We start from the raw sequence: 16648 nt of genomic DNA, 5'->3' as shown, positions 1-16648 counted from the left end.
TTATACACATCTTAGACTAAAGCAATGGAAAAAGAGTGAACATATCTCTAGCCTAATTGTTAGATACTTGGTTTAAGGGCAAACAAGAATTTTATGATCCCTAATTCAGTGAATACTTTACTACTTACAGTTGTCATTAAAGGATTATTACATACTTCTTAAAGCATACTGCAGTGTTAAAATGAATGAAATTTCCAACATCACTGTAACCAATACTGATTATTTCAGACGGGATTTGAAAATCCCACTTGTGCCTCATCTTCTTTGCTCTGAACCTAAATATGTTATAAAATCTGCTCCTTCAACCTTGTTTTTGCTTCAGCTGAACACACAGCATGATACAGACAAGAAATACAGCAGACTAAGAAATCTTAGTCTGGGCTAAGAAACATGGTTCAGTTACTGTCATATGATCCACGGTTTCCCTACATTGCTTTCCAAAACCAGATAAAAACCCTTGTTCCCATACAGAACACTTCACTGTGTACTTGTACTGAAATTAAATCAGAAAAAGCTTTTTAAAATAAACCAATGCACAGACTAGGTAGGCTTGTTCTACCTACCTTATTAAGCTGTGAAGTTCCTGTCCAGTTGTAAGGTCCTCATGGTCCTCATAGTTAAAGTTCATTGCAAGATATGAAAAGCCTAGGGTTTGGGTGCTTTTTTATAAAGTGCGTTTCTCAGACACAATTCATGTAACCATAAAATACATACTCACTAAATCGGCAGTATTTAGAGAAAGAACATTTTTAGGGTCATAGAACTGCACGTGCTTCATGGTTTGTGTTTCAACTTAGTGGACAAGTTCATTTGACTGTGACCAGTGAATGTGCCTTTGTTTTGAGTCATTTCATACCAGCTCAGATCACAGTTCGGGCCCCCTTGTAGGACAGCAACTCCGGCGCGTATCCTTGACCTTTGAGAACCAGTTTGGCAATGCTGGAAAAAAGAGGAAAGGCTTAAAATAAGAAAACATACATCTCTAGACTGGCAGAAGGCCATGACCAGGTCTGAGGTATTCTTCTGGCTTCACCACCTTATCATGAGGAGCAGAAAAAGACAAGCAGTAGAACACCAACAAAAACATAAGCAGCAACTAGTCAAAACAACATCTAAAATCAATCGGTCCAAAAAGCAGCTGCAGCTGTGTTTACTTGACAGCATCTGGAAAATAAACTAAGTTACAGAGTTGCAGTTTTACTACTTTCACAGAGCACTGGTACCACAGTGAGGGCTACTTTTCTCAAAGAAGCAAGGAGCTGGGAAAGCTCTCACAGGAATCTTTGCTAGGCTCTTGCTTTGATGTCAAGATTGTAGCTGTTGTCATTGGAGCAAACGTCCCTTTCACAACAATCAAGTTGTGCAACAGAGCATCATGACCAGTGGCATTTGGACAGGGAATACGTTACTTGGTTGATATGTTGCTTGTGGGCGGAACAAAGGGCCTTGGAATGGAGGTTATTTCCCAGATGTTACTTACTATAGCAATGAAAAGTTGTGCGAAGAAAAAGTTATTTGAAGTACTCCAACATTTCTGGTCTTTTTCCCTTCTCACAAAGGCAACTACCACAAGGAATGCAACACTGGAAGTTCAGCAGAGTAAAATAATTTTAGTGGGATTTGGGGGCCAACAGAAAATGCAGAGGACCAAAGCAAAAGATCGTTTAAGCAACAGGACCTTGGTAACTTCAATATTTTAAAGCCTAACTGTAAAATGTTGCCTTCCAAGACCTCACCCCTGCCCTTGAATCTATTCTTCCCTTGATTTGTCTAACAGCACGCTAAGTCATGCTGTGAGGAGCAGAGCTTTTCCATTACTTATCTGAAAAATTTAGAAGGAAAGATGAAGGTTGGAAGTGCAAGCACGCTGAATGTCAATCCAAATGCCTAGCCTGACATTCAGCCTGCTTGTTTGCTCCACCTTGTACATCGTTTGCCAAAACTATCCAACTCACTTTCTCCACTTCCATGCACAGCTAATTAGCTGATTATAAATAATTGTCATCTAATTCTTGTGTATGTTTTCAGCTGCTGGAGTAGAAATGAAAATGACAGTCTCTTGAATAGCTGGGTCACTCAAATAAATACATTAACTCAGTTCTCAGCTGAACAACTTACCATCAAGATCTGGTATGCCATTTACCCCAATTACTTGAGATATCCACGCTGTATAATAGCTGCAGTCATCAAGGTCTGCCTGAACAGTCTCTTGGAGCCTAATTCATCTGTCTCATTTTAGATGTACATTTCCTAAGGTCAGTACAAGCTATGAAATCTTGAGTCAGAGGAAATAGTGTTTATTTTATAATGACGTTTATTCATAGAAAGGCTGGAAAAGCTGAGCCCAGAAGAAGCAAGAAGAGGCAAGGAGGGGCCATGACAGCATATTTAAGAGAACACAGACAATTGTTCTCAGCTGAGCCAATAGAAATATAACACACTTTGGGGTAAATGAGCACCTGTCACTATTCTTTCAGTTCTGCTCAAAGGTCTTGACGGGACAGGTAAATGAGCCATGCTAAAGTTCCAATCCTGAATACAGAACTACAGAGGCCAGAGAGTGATCTGAAGGCCTGGCTGGAGAGGCCCCAAGTCCATTGGATTGGGTGACAGAGACCTACCTGAAAGAAAAGGAGGCAAAAGGCCAAGATGTACAGTGAAGCCAGTGTACAACTGTTGGGGTTGGAATAGATTCATGGGGAGAGAACACAAGAATTTTCTAAGCAATTTCAATTCTTCTCGGTGCCTTAAGAGGCCTCTTAAAATATCTCATTTGGGTTCTGGAAAAGCTGCTGTCCAAAGCAGCACAGTCCCAGAGGCTGTAAGCATGTCAAGAAAGGAAAGGTGGAGGAAAATGATAAGCACAGAAACACTATGGCTTAAATCAAAGAATAATCACAAAAGCTGCCAGCTGTTTGTGAAATCATTGAAAATGGATATTTATATGCCAAGCCATACTTTAAGAGCCAGATATTAATACCTGGTGATCTCTCTTTGTAGACTTAAGTGATCAAAGCCACAAGCCAATAGCCTTCTGCAGGAGAATGTGCCTCTCCATATGTAGGTTTTATCAACAGCAGGCAGGTGAGAAAGACACTGAAGTTAAAATATATAAAGTCAAGGAGTGCTTAGACTCTGTTTAGGGCATAGTGCACAAATAAGAATCTCCAGTTTCTGCTGTCATTGCTGAACAGATGTCCAGCATGTAGCACGTGGAGCAATATCATATTTGTAGAGCACAACTGGTACATCATCCCATCCTGGCACTTACACAATTCAGAGTAAGGAACTTGCAGCAGTGCCATGGGGCTCAATCCTCTGACTGTACACAAGGGGTTTCCTTCCAGCAGGGTACCACAACATGCAGTTAAAAGCAACTGACAATTTGTTTCCTCTGTACTATCTGAAGTCTCATTTTCTGGAAGGATACATTTTCCCTGATGAATGCCATATGCCCATGAGTGGCCAGCTTTGGGGATTCAAACTAATTGCCCAAAAGCTGGAGCAGGTATCTTGCACACTACGCCCAGACCACTTCTGTCACTGCAGCACAGACATATGCACACAGACAAGCCAAGCACATCTACAAATTATTGCTCAGCCTACAGGTTAATTGTTCAACAGGCACTCTCAAACAAATGGCTGACTTGTACTAGCCTCTACAGCAAAATCTGAGTAATAAATCTATGGATTTTCACTTCAGCCATGCTTCCCTATTCATATCATGCTACCTCTTTCCTTATGATGATATTACTGGGTTTGAGATTGTGCAATAAACTGTATCACTGAAAGAACGATGATAAAAGGAATTGTTAGAAAAAAACTAAACTGGGTCATTTAGTGATATAATTTCAGCATTTCCCTTAGGTAGCTTCATATAAAGGAGTGGGAAACTGCAGGAAAGGATTGGAAACATTGTTGAGCTTGATGGTTTGAGTTGGAGGAGAGAAGGCAAGTAGGACACAGCAAATGAATTGGGCAAGTGTTCCCTCAGCGCAGAGAACTTGTGTTGAGAACTCAGGTAAAATTAGCTTACTCTTGCTATTTAACACAACAGAGAAAATCAAAAGCCCAGTTCTGTGACAGAGCAGAAATGAGGACATCCTAAACGCACTGACAGCTAGAAACTCTCAACCTTTTTTACATAGAGCATGGAGGGTCTTCACAGGACTTGTAAGTGCCAGTACATAGATCCTTTTGATAATGATACTCCATGGGGTCAGAAAAGACAGGAAAGCCTACTTCATTTCAGTCATTTGTTAGATTTTACACTGCTATTGAGTAAGAACATAATCCTTCAGATGCTAAATACACAACCTGTACTGACTTCATATCAGTGGCTCTCAGGAGAGGAACCTTCACCAGAAAGACATATTTAGGATAGAAATAAAAAATCAAGTACTCCAGTTGCTCTAGGAGATTATGGAGGAATTTACAAATAAAACACATTCTGAGTGCTTGAGATCCACTTTGGCAGCTCTTAAATCTTTTTTCTTATTGTAAACTGCTGTTTGCTACAGTATGTATAAAGACTGAACCTTGCTATACTGGCAGCATTTCAATGTATAAAAGCTCCACAGAACATAGAATCAAAGCTCTGTAAGTAATTAAACTTCATAGGAAATGCTAACATGTACTTCTTAAAAAGAAAATTAGTATGGTAGCCACTGCACATCACTTACCTAGAATTATCCAAACAGCTTCATTTGTAGATGCAATTTGTTCATTTCTAACAGCCTTCTTCAAACTAGCACTTGAAAAAAATTAAAAGATTCTAATGCAATACATCAGTCTGTGCATTTAACACTTACATAAATAAACCATGTCCCTAGGCATAATAATGTTCTTCAACTACAGGTAGAGCAGTTCCAAAATACTTCTGGATTTTATTTTAACTTAAACTTTCTTACAAGGCTGTGAAAATAAACTCGTGTAAGTGAATAAAGATAACCCAAGAACCACATTTGTATATAAAACTGTCTTAAAGAGGCCAGTAACCCAATTTGTTTTCATTAATGTTGCACTGAGAGCACACCTAACCAAATGCCCAAAGACCAGCAAACTGGTATTAGTCAAAACAGCGGACCTCCTTCACTTACTACCTCTGCTTATTTAAACAAACAAAGGGACATGGAATGTAACTCACTGTTCTACTGAAGGGTTACAATACCGACTGAAAAAGCAAATTAACCCTTTGAGGACAGGGCACCTCTAAAATAAAATGGTGGTTTATGAAACTATTTTCTGAGATAGAGTGTGAAGAATAATAGTGCTAAATATTATGCTTAAGTTTGACAACTCAAAGCATCCTCAGTTAAAAAAATATACATATTTGATAGCTTATATTTATGGATATGGTAGCTTTGCAGAGTATTATTTATTAATATAATACATACATAGTGCTGGGTTTAATATTTTATTTGAATGACCTTTAATGTTATGCAAAATAAATTGCTATGTTACATCCACTGTGACATCAACTAAAATGTGAACTAGTTTGCATAGGTTAGTACTTTGGGCAGCATGATGTTGCTCTAGTCCACCAAGGCTTAAATATTCACAGTGTAGAGGAAGAAACAGGAATTAAAGCATTTCTACTAAAATATATTTTAATAGCTGGTGTTAACTTTCTGCATAACAAAAGCCAAATTAAGATGATACATCATATGATCCAAGAGTAAGTATATCTGTCCTTTGAATAACAAGTGTTACCTTCATAACTGTATACTCCCAAATACAGTACAGTTTTGCAAAATAACTAAAACTTTACACACTTTAAAGCAAACATAAGCCAAACTGCACAGCGGTTCATTTTTGCTTTTTATATCACACTGCAAAAACCAACAGCTGAGAGAGTTTCCACATCATGCTAATCAATGTCAATACAGTCATCGCTGTCTTCCAATGGTCTAGCATTTTCTAATAGTAATATTAAATACACGATTTAAATGCTACAGTATAGCTTATTTCCCCCCTAAAATAATAATAATTAAACAAATGTCAACAACAACTGGATTACAACTTAAGTACAATATGCAAATTCTACTTATCAGACACAAGAAGCATATGAAATTCCCTTGAATATACTGTTGTAGTGCAGGCAGTTTAGGAAATAGAGCTTTCAGGTTTTCTTTCAAAAGGAGAGATGGGGTTCCTACGGCATAAAGCTGGAGAAAATCACTAAAGCGTTGCAAAATGGTTTCTTCTTCTACAGCTCACCAGCACTTTGCATTTGCCAGCACATCAGTTTGGAGATCTTCTTTCAACAGCATATTTTGTCTGGTATAGTATATTATTTAAACATTTGCTAACTAAAGCACATTCTGTATTCTAAATGGAGGATTTATCAACATAATTAAAACCTAACATTTTATACCCTGTACCACTTTCTGCCAAAGACTTCTGTATTTATGATTTCTTTTTCATTGTACAAGTTGACATCCAGTCACTGTACAATAAAAACTAGAATTATTACCTTTCCCAAGTATTGGAGACCTTCCATAGCCCCAAGGAACACTCAGCAGGGACACATTTGTCAAAAAAATGATCCATGGGATGTGATTCTCTGTCAAATCCCTGTCTGCTGAAGTGGTTTATGGTATGTCAAATGTAATCAAGAAAACCCTGTTTCATCAAGATTAAATGCTAATGTTCCATAATGAAAAATTACAACTGCAGTATCTGTAAGTAGCTTTGTTTAGAAAATGAAGATTAGCCAGGCAAGAAAGAGTAATGAAAAGCAAGGCACCCATTTGTTCTGTATATATGTATGAATATGCTCTATGTTGTTTTCTGTATTTATACTTGTTACCAAGAATTACAGCACACACTGTATCTTCTTTATTTCTAAAATGCTTAAAATGGGAATATGTGACCTTCCAACCTGAATTTTGGAACATCTTGGGAAATTTGGCTCCTAAAAAGTCCTTTCCTCAGAAAAATGTTGCCTACAGGAAGAAAGTACAGTGAGAGGAACGTGCTGTGTTAAAAAGGAATACACACCTTAAAATTGACAAGACAGCATGTAACATCTGTTCAACCCTACATCCCACTGCATGTAACAGGCTCCTACACATGTCTTGTAAAACCTGTGCTGGCATGGTTTAGTTGCTGACTTACTTTCCCTTACAAAATTTTAGATTATGAATTTGAGATCTTAAAAAATATGTTCAGAAATGCACTCTGAGAATTTTGGGGCTTTGATAGCATTGCTCAGAACAAAGCTGCATAATGAGACTAAAGTCAAAAAGCAGGAACTATTCCATATGAACATAAATTACTGAGCATATACAACATGAAAAACTGATTACATGAATGAGTAACTTCAAACAGATCTTAATAATTCTGCTGACATACCATTCTCACAATAGAAATACAATTCACATACTGTTTTGTTTTCTTGATCTTTTTTAATTTGCAAATTGCTTTAGCTGCTTTGCCAGGCTAATGAATATTCCAAATTAATAAAGGAAATCTCATTTCCATTGTTTAACATAACATAGTCCTCTAACGTCATCAAATGACCATTTTCTGATTTCCTTTTCATTATACATACTGTGTGCAGCACTGCAAGCCATCTCCTCACTTAGGAAAAATGCTAGCGTATTTATTATAGGTGGAGACTTCTGCTTTTGTAAGTCACGAAAAATTGCAACTTGATGAAATACATCTGTTCCCTATATTTTTTGTTATATCTGTTTAATAAACTGACAACTTGTTTTTATTGTTGTCAGCATTACACAGCTAACGGAGCAGTACAGCAGTGATATCCAATTCTGCCTCCGGCATCATCAGAAAAATTTGCCAGCCATAGTAAGAAGGGATTCTTCTCTTTGCTGTTGAGGGCTTGTAATGAACACCAACACAGAAGCAGACTGCTTGTTTCAGAGCTTCTAGCTCAGCTCACCACTTCAGCCTTTTGAAAAAGCTATTTGACTTGCAAAGCCTGCTACTTTAATGTGGAAGTCACCAGTAATGCATAACGGCCTGTTGCAGAAGCAGCTCTATATGCAAAACTTTCAAGAATTTAAAATTATAGCAGTGTGACCCATAGAGATTGCCTATTTACAGTATCACATTCCTGGTTTTAAATTACTTTATTTGAAGTTAGATGGTCCTGGTGAGCTTTAGCCTTAAAATTATACAAATGACAAAAAAGCATGGGCAATTCCACAGTCTTGGACATTTTTTTTTTTATGCAGTGATTACACCATCTGTTTGGCAGCTAGGATTAGCCCCATGTTAACAACACCCTAAAATATTGTATAAGCCTTCCAATTACTAATTGTATGCAAAAATAGAACTAGCAGGTATTTGTGCTGAGAACTTTCAGTTAACGTAATCCGTCCATACCGCCTTCCTTCTTTAAACAGCAATTGCAGGCTTGCTTACTTGATGAAATGAAAAATACAAAATTGTCTATAAACTCTATATTTAATTCTACTTCAAAAACTTCAGAAGTGGAAGAAAGCCAGCACAGGCTCAACATTCTGAGAGTTACTCCAAAATTAACTTGTCCCATGTGAGTCTTTTGTTCTTCCTCCCAGAGTTTCCCCCTGAGAGGGAACATGGCACCCTCCTGGCACCCAGTTAAAGCAAAAGCAGCTTCCCTGTATCTCAAGTCCACTGACACAGCCCCTCTTACAGGTCCATTATGTCCCCAGTTATTTGATCCTCTGCTCAGCCTCACTGACCAAGACCTGGATCCTTCAGTTCTGATCATAAGTTAACGGACACCAAATGGTGCACATGAAGGTTTGTCAGCAAAGTTATTTCTACAGATGGCTAATCTGAAGCATGATGACATGGAGAATGTTGGACTTGTTTGGCTAGTTTTCCCTTCAGTGTCAGTTATGAGAAAGATTAAATCAGTAAAAGAAAACATAATACTTTTCCATCATTATTCTATTGGTAAGCATAGAACCCAGTGTTGGATCACCAAGATTTCTGGAGGAAACTGAATCAACAGGCCATTGAGCTGAAATGCACTACAATAACCAGAGCTCTTCTCCACTCCTCAAGGGAGGTGCAAGTATTCCTGCAGGAGGGGTAGGTACATTAGCTCATCAGCAAAGCAGCCATTAAGCACATTACCTGTGATAAGGAGGAGGGATGAGGCCCCAGGCTTTGTGTGACTGCACAACACCAGGGCCTCACATAGGCTATTTATTTACAGCAGTTCAGGTGAGGGTACTGGAACTAACATGAAGTATCATTGATTGTACATTGCCCTAATGAAACTTTCTACTTAAATGCTAAGTATTACTAGAAGGAAACAGAAGAGTTGACAGGTTTTATTACTCTACATAGTCTTTGCAAGAAATTTTCTCTGGAAAAGATACTGAAGAACCATGAATCCAGACATGGATCTAACTGATGGACCAGGATGCAAGCAAAGCTGATAGAAGAGGTCACTGTTGGGAACAGGAGAAAATGGGTAATCCAGGAAAAGTGTGGATATGTGAGAGTCAGGAAATTTTTGCTGTCAAAGTAGACTTGTTTACTGTAAGGCTGCTGGGCAGTAGGATCTTTTCTTTGTTTTTTTAACTACCATATTACTTGTCATTACCTCAAAAGATCGAATTATCAACTCAACATTTTTATTTTTATTAAAATTCTAACTGCTCAAACATTATACACCTCCCTAATTTTAAGATGTGTTCAAATTCAGTGGGTTAGCCTCCTGTGACTTCAGAGTGCCATAAGAAGTGAATCAATTTTATAGTTATAATAAAGAGAAATAATATCTTTAAGGTGTAGGGAAAAGGTATTGCCCCTTTACAGCAAATTGACTGAAATCTTTATAAGATGAGCAGCACCAGGCTTTCATTTATGTTTTTCATTTTGAGGGAGCACTATTATAAGCAATGTTGTTTTCAAAGTTCTGAGCTTCTTGTTGATTATTTATCTGTAAAGGACTCTAAAGTAGATTCTGAGTGAGAATGCAGACTTTTATAGAAGTGATAAAGTAATGAACATGTACTCATAAAAGATTCTTCTGACTTTTTCTAAAAGGTTAGATTTTGAGTAAATCATAATAAAGCTCAAAGGACTAGAGACAAAAATTAGTTAACAAACTCAATATAATTTGCTGGAAGCATTCCTGTTTTCCCAGTTCTCTGAACAGTACCATACATCCAACCATCATCAATTGGTTGCACGTTGATGATATAATCACCATCCCTGAAGGAAACTTCATCTTCATCTTGAGCACTGTAGTCATACATAGCTCTGTATGTTCTCTGTTGAAGGAAATAAAACAAAGCTGTAAAGTCTCAAGCCTAAACAGAAATAGATTGCTTATCTTCTTTGAACTAAGAAAACAAAAAGAGCAGGACAAAGAACACAGGGAGCAATGCAGAGAAAGATATTAGCATAACCCCCACCCTATCAAATATACAAGAAATACTGCTCCTTTTTCTGAGTACCAAAATAATTATTTCTGTGACCCTACATTGCCCAAAGTCCTCATACAAATTTCAAGCCATTCACTGCCTCATTAAATATTCCAGCTGTTGTTTCATATATTCACTAGTAACAGGTCATTTCATTTAGCCATGGCTAGCTGTGCTTCTGCTCCCTATTTGCATGATTTCCAAATAACTTCTCCCATGTCTTCAGTACAGACAAGAAACAGTCTTCATCCACGTCATTAACTTTGCCGTCTCTCTGTAAGTCCTTCATTTCATTAGAATTTCACTCCAAATTAAGAATTAAGAATATATTATTATCTAATTAAAAAAAAAAAGAAAATATTTCAAAAAGTCTGCAAAAAAAGTTTTATGAATACTCATTTTTGCATATTCAGATAAAACATTAATCTAAACAGAACACGAAGTCCTATCATTAGCTAAGCTAAATTTCTCTATGACTCTGGCTGCTGTAAATCAAGACTTCCATTTTCTTTCTAAATAGAGTATTTCTGTTCACAACCAATAAAATGCTGTCATTTACTGGAATTCAAAGTGGATTTTCAAACTCAGAGGGAACAGTACCCCCTTCTATCTTAACAGCAGAACAAAACTAGCTCATTTTAAAATTCCCAGGAGTACTTTCTTTTCTGTATCCTTTCTCTCAACAGAAGTCAAGCACAGTTAAAGCATCACTGATTATGTTAAATTTCCTATATGTCACCATATCGAGCTGAATTTTTCTGGTACAATGATTTAAAGAGAAAAAAGGTAAAAACAGACCATTTTTTAGTTAATGCCTATACGATTGTTTGAACCTTTTAAGAGACAGCAAACTTTGTTCTGCTTCCCAGGTGAGGAAAACTCTGGATTAGTTTTAGTCCATCTCATACATTTATTTGAGTGATTTTTAAATGACATTATTTTCAGAAAATATGGAGATTCCTCCACACACAGCAAGTAGGCCCTGTCACATATTGGAAATGTGGGATCATCTAGCCCAAACCTTATAGAGCAACTCAATATTACTGTTCCCAAACTGGATGTACACTTTTTGTCTTCACTCTGCCTTTATCATTGGTACAGCAGATTAAACACTACAGAGAAATCAACTCCTGGTTAAACACTAGACACCACTACATTTCCTGAAAAGCCTGTTCTGAACTCTATTTAAATCTTGCTCTGTATAATTGTTCTCTGCCATACCTTGTAATGTTGCTTTCCTACAGAGTGTGACCAAGAGTGATTTTCAACCAGAGGTATGTGATTTCTTGGTGGTTCAATAACATCTTCCAAGGATTCATGGAAGGTGATGAAAAAAAAGCATCATTGTTTATGCACTAAATCGAATAAACTAGTTGGGAAGGTTCTATCATCACTGAAAATTCCTTAAAGATTCACCAACTAGAAAACTAGCCATCAGTAAATCCTAAGGAACAGTCTCTGCCTTTGAGAATAATTTTTTCCAACTATTTCAACCAATCTCTCCATTGAGTCTTGAAACTAACTTCATAAAAACAGTGAAAAACATGCTACTACAACAAGCTCAGCAGTAGTTAGCTTTTTAAACAATGTATTTCCAAAAAATAGTCCATTTATAAAAACTGATACTAAGTCCGTATCTGGCATGAGGCAGAGAATGGGTTTTCCCCTGAGCCACGCTTATATGTCTCTTAAATGGGCAAAGACTGGGGGAAAAGTTAGACTTTTATTAAACTAACATACAATTGGAAAAAAACAGAGAAGCTTTTGCTCACCCTGAAGGATGCTCACGCATCCTTAGAACATCATGGACTTACTACCGCTGTCTCCTTTAAGGCAGCTTGACTACATCACTGTGGTGGCACAATTGTGAAGACAAGCTGGTAATTTCAAACTTTGAAAAAAATTATTAGGGCCCTAAATGCTGCTGAGAAACCTAAATGTATGGCCTTAACACCTAATTAGGTGCTAAATGGCTGTCAGGAGAAATCTCCATAATAATCCTGTTAGCATTTAATACCTAATTATCACTTCAGAGTGTAGTCTGGGCTATATAATTGAGAATTATAATGCTTAAAGGACTCAAAGCAGGGATTTTTAAAATGCATTTTAGTGAATTATTCCTCTGTCAGCAGTGAATTCAGCAGGTACTAAGAGCCCAGGAGGGTTTTAAAAAAGGCTGGGGTTTTGTAAAACAGTGAAATACTTATCTCCCACCTCCTCAAACTTACAGCTACTGTTTAGACTTGAACAGTAAGTCTTGTGCATTTGTAGAACTGAAGCCCAGCTCTCATACTCCCAGCTTCCCAGACAAATGGGAGCCGACAGATGCATATTTCCACTTTATCTACCAGTTTGTACTTATTCTACAGATTGCTCCTTGCAAGAAGCAGTACCTGCTGCAGGATCCTTCAAACAGGACAGTTGCAAAGGAAACCCAATTTGCAACATAGATTTCTTTTTTTCTTCCCACTTCTAGTTATCTAAAGGCATAAGAACACTCTTTCTTACTTTGCAAAGAGGCAAACAGCCCTCAGAGGTCTGTTGCCAAACATCCTATACTCCGAGCAACAATTTAATCCATTATGCAGAATTGCTTATAGAAAGTGAGCAAAAGTTAAGAAGCAGAAAATAATGCAAATTATCTAGCAAAAAAAGCCCACCCAAAGGCTGTGTTATGATCATGCCTGATAAAAACACAGCTCAAAATTAAATAAACCAAAATTGGAAAAAACAGAAATTGGAACATTTATGCTTCCCAATACAGGAAATTGGTGGACATGATTATAAAATGAACTTATGTCTTTTGGGGACCCTGATTTGATAACAGTCCAACAAACCAGCTGAAATGAGTAGGTTTAACTACAGTAGCTAACTTTTCAGTCACCCTCACCCCGATATAACCTATGGGATCTTAATCACTCTCACACTGGAGATTTCCTGGCAAAACTCAGGTAATGATGGTGTCACCTTCATCATTTTTAGTTAAGTCTTGAAAACCATTTGTGCTCTGAGATGAGTATTGAGGCCCAGATTTCTTTCCTCCCACCTCTTACCCCCTCCTTACTTTCTTCTCTTATTTATTCCCTCTTCCTGGCTTAGCCAGCTAAGGATGCATCTCTGGCAGTACCACTGCAAGCCCAGAACTGAAGAAGCAGCTGAAATGAATCTAACATTGTGTATATTTTTTCCGATTTCCTTGACCATGGCCACACTGTATTTGAAAAGCATTCCAATGCTGCCTTCCATCTTAAATCGGTGCAAAAGCACATTCCCAACCTGCGGTTTCCCCAAGCACACACTGGGAACCCCATCGTGTCATTCCAATAGCTGAGTGTAACATGTCCAGCACACCTGGTTAAGCTGTACAAGCTAAAGAAAAGATGTGAAGGTGCAAAGACAAGGGAGCCTGTCAAGTTTCTATCCATATCCAAGATGCCTGTTTTGGAGCAGAATCATCATCCTGGGTGGTGAAAAGATCACACTCTGCCTTCCTCACCAGACTGGCAAGTTAGCACCACACCAGCAGTCCTTGAATTTCTCTGTCTGGAAATGTTTAGGTGTTATTAATTTTGACAAAATCCACTCAGTTATTAACTGCAACAAGATTCATTCAAACTATGATATCTGCCATTTCCTTTTTTGCCATAATAAACAGCTATTACCACTTAAAAGAATGTCAAATGACAAGTGTTTCACTAAAGGGATAAGAAACACTGTTGAATCGCAGAATCAGAGAATCCTAGGGGTTGGAAGGGACCTCAAAAGATCATCTAGTCCAACCTCCCGCCAGAGCAGGGTCACCTAGAGTACATCACACAGGAAGGCATCCAGGCGGGTTTTGAATGTCTCCAGCGAAGGAGAATCCACAACTTCTCTGGGCAGCCTGTTCCAGTGCTCTGTCACTCTCACAGTAAAGAAGTTTTTTCTGATGTTTACGTGGAACCTCCTGTGTTCCAGTTTGTACCCATTGCCCCTTGTTCTATCACTAGACATCACTGAAAAAAGCCTGGCTCTGTCCCCCTGACACTCACCCTTAACATATTTGTAAACATTGATGAGGTCACTCCGTTCCCTACAGATTTGAAGGCTGTTATTTTGTTCCCTACTGACCAGCAAATCTGCTGGCAAAGCCCAGGTTTCCAGGTCTCTCACTTTTTGGACTCTGGCCCTTTTGGAAAGCAGCCATCTCCCCAAGTGCCTTGTGATATGCTTGGAAATTAAAGGTTGAATTCCAGTATCAGCTGCCTCACCACTGTCATGTGGGTGTCCAAAGAGTTTCTCAGGTTAGTCGCTCACCCAAAGACACAGGTATCTGAATCCCAAATTTCTCAGCCAGTTAGCCCCCTCAATCCCCAAGCAGCTTAGAAGTGACAAGCCTGAAAGCACTCAAACCTCACAGAAATTCATAACCTTTACAATACAAAATGCCATGGACTTTCATTGTCAAAGACAAACACAAGTTTCAGCTAATCTTGTAAACAGTATTTTACAGCTCAGAAAGCTCAAAGTTTTACTCATAATTAAATATTTCACCATCTCTAAAAAAGGTGACAGAAGTGGTAAATATAGATCCATTCAAAATAGTTTAAAATTTAAAATTAAAAGTTGATCTTTTTAAGGTAAATGGTGACTGGATCTTAACTACCAAATCTCCAGGCAATGATATGATAAAAAATATGATTAAAAATATAAACGCTGAAACTGAACCTTATATATAGAGTGCAAAAAGAAAAAGAAGCTTGGTTTCCTAAAAACCCCAACTCAATACCCATCAGCTCTCCTTCCATGACCAGTTCTTCCTAAAATGAAATATTCACTTCAGCTTTACACTCCTATCCACCACAGTTAAGAACTTCATGACTGTGGCCATGGTTTTGTGATAAAGCTTCTCCTTAGTTGCCCAGCAGTATAGCTCAGCTTGGATCAGGGACGAGTGGGTACATGACTGTTCTGCTGAATGAGAAAGAGCACCCCAAAACAGAGTCTGAACCAGCTTTATACAAGCAACGGCCAGTAATCTGGGCAGGCATAAGACTGCTAGTACAAAATCAGCATGTTAAAAAATTTGAAACAAATCTAAACCAACAAGATGATCTTAAGAGATCAGTGGTTTTCATCCAGCCCTAGTAGTCTGAATTCATCACAGAGCACATTAAAGCTCAACCTGTGACATACTGTCTAAGCATTTACTGTTTGTTTTAAGCAGGTAGGAGATACAGTTATTTCTCTGCCTTCTAGACATCAGAGATTTTTATTCATTCTGACATAAAAGTTTTTGCCACTGCACTCAGACACTTAAACTTTTTTATACATGAGGACCATCACATTTAGGACTAAGACAGTCAAATATTCCAACTGAAGAACTTGATGGAAACAATTCATTCATATTTATGAGAGATTTCACAATAGTTGATCATGTTGCTCAACAAATAAAATCATTATTTAAATCAAATACTCACCAGACCTGCTGAATGAGGCTGTGAATGCATGGACCTCATGGATGACATACTGGTCTGGTGCATGTACCCATATCCTTGAGACTGGCTTTGCTGATATGCCCCAGGGAGAACAGGGGCTGTGTGATAAAGAAATAGAGAAACGTTAACTAAGGGGTTTTTTAAGTTTTATCTAGCATTTTGTAGAAACTGTAGATTATTTGCACTGTAAATAAAAATACCTCAGTATGACACAGTTCTGAATTATTTCCATATACAACATAAGGCTTTTCAGAGGTTGAATTACACATAAATGTAGCCAAAGCTTTAGCAATATATCCACAAACACTATCAAGGTTAGTTGGAAGGAAATGCTTAACATACCTTTAAAAGTTTGACCATAAAAAGTCATACAAAGACTTGAGACACCACTAGCTCAATTCTCATACTGCCACAGACGCTGTGCTAAATATCATGTGCCATAAACTGCCATTTTTTAAGGAAAGATTGATGAAAAAAGCTACATAGTAATACAGTTTTGAAATACTTCAGTTGAAAATATCTACAATTAATTCTTAACTCATTGCAAACTAACTCTTATTTATTGGACTATGAACAAAGAAGGATTGTGATTCCCAGACAGAGACAGAAATGTAAAAAAGTGAGCCCACAACTGGATTCTTAGTTTATGCTGATTCCATCAACATTCTCAGACAAATACAAAGAGATCAAGGTTACTTAAATATTTTCAAGTCCACCTTTTTCAGTATTTAACTCTTACCACATAATAGCTCCATCTTCCTCACACATACTTGATTC

General features: G+C 37.8%; 1 protein-coding gene across 4 annotated transcripts in view; it reads right to left on the bottom strand.

Annotated features, from left to right (window-relative positions):
* Positions 1–5403: 5403 nt before the first annotated feature.
* The window catches only part of NEBL (nebulette), a 251878-nt gene continuing 240633 nt past the window's right edge, over positions 5404–16648 (bottom strand). For all 4 annotated transcript variants that reach the window (XM_051610332.1, XM_051610329.1, XM_051610330.1 and 1 more), the window contains 2 exons: positions 15854–15969; positions 5404–10241 (listed from right to left, as the gene is read on the bottom strand). In XM_051610332.1, the coding sequence (XP_051466292.1) occupies positions 10065–10241; positions 15854–15969 (293 nt within the window). In that variant the 3' untranslated portion in view covers positions 5404–10064. The remainder of the gene's footprint in view (positions 10242–15853; positions 15970–16648) is intronic.

This window comes from Apus apus, chromosome 2 (genome assembly GCF_020740795.1).
Source record: "Apus apus isolate bApuApu2 chromosome 2, bApuApu2.pri.cur, whole genome shotgun sequence".
In the NCBI taxonomy this organism is placed as follows: domain Eukaryota; kingdom Metazoa; phylum Chordata; class Aves; order Apodiformes; family Apodidae; genus Apus; species Apus apus.
This window is presented reverse-complemented; position numbering and strand designations above follow the sequence as displayed.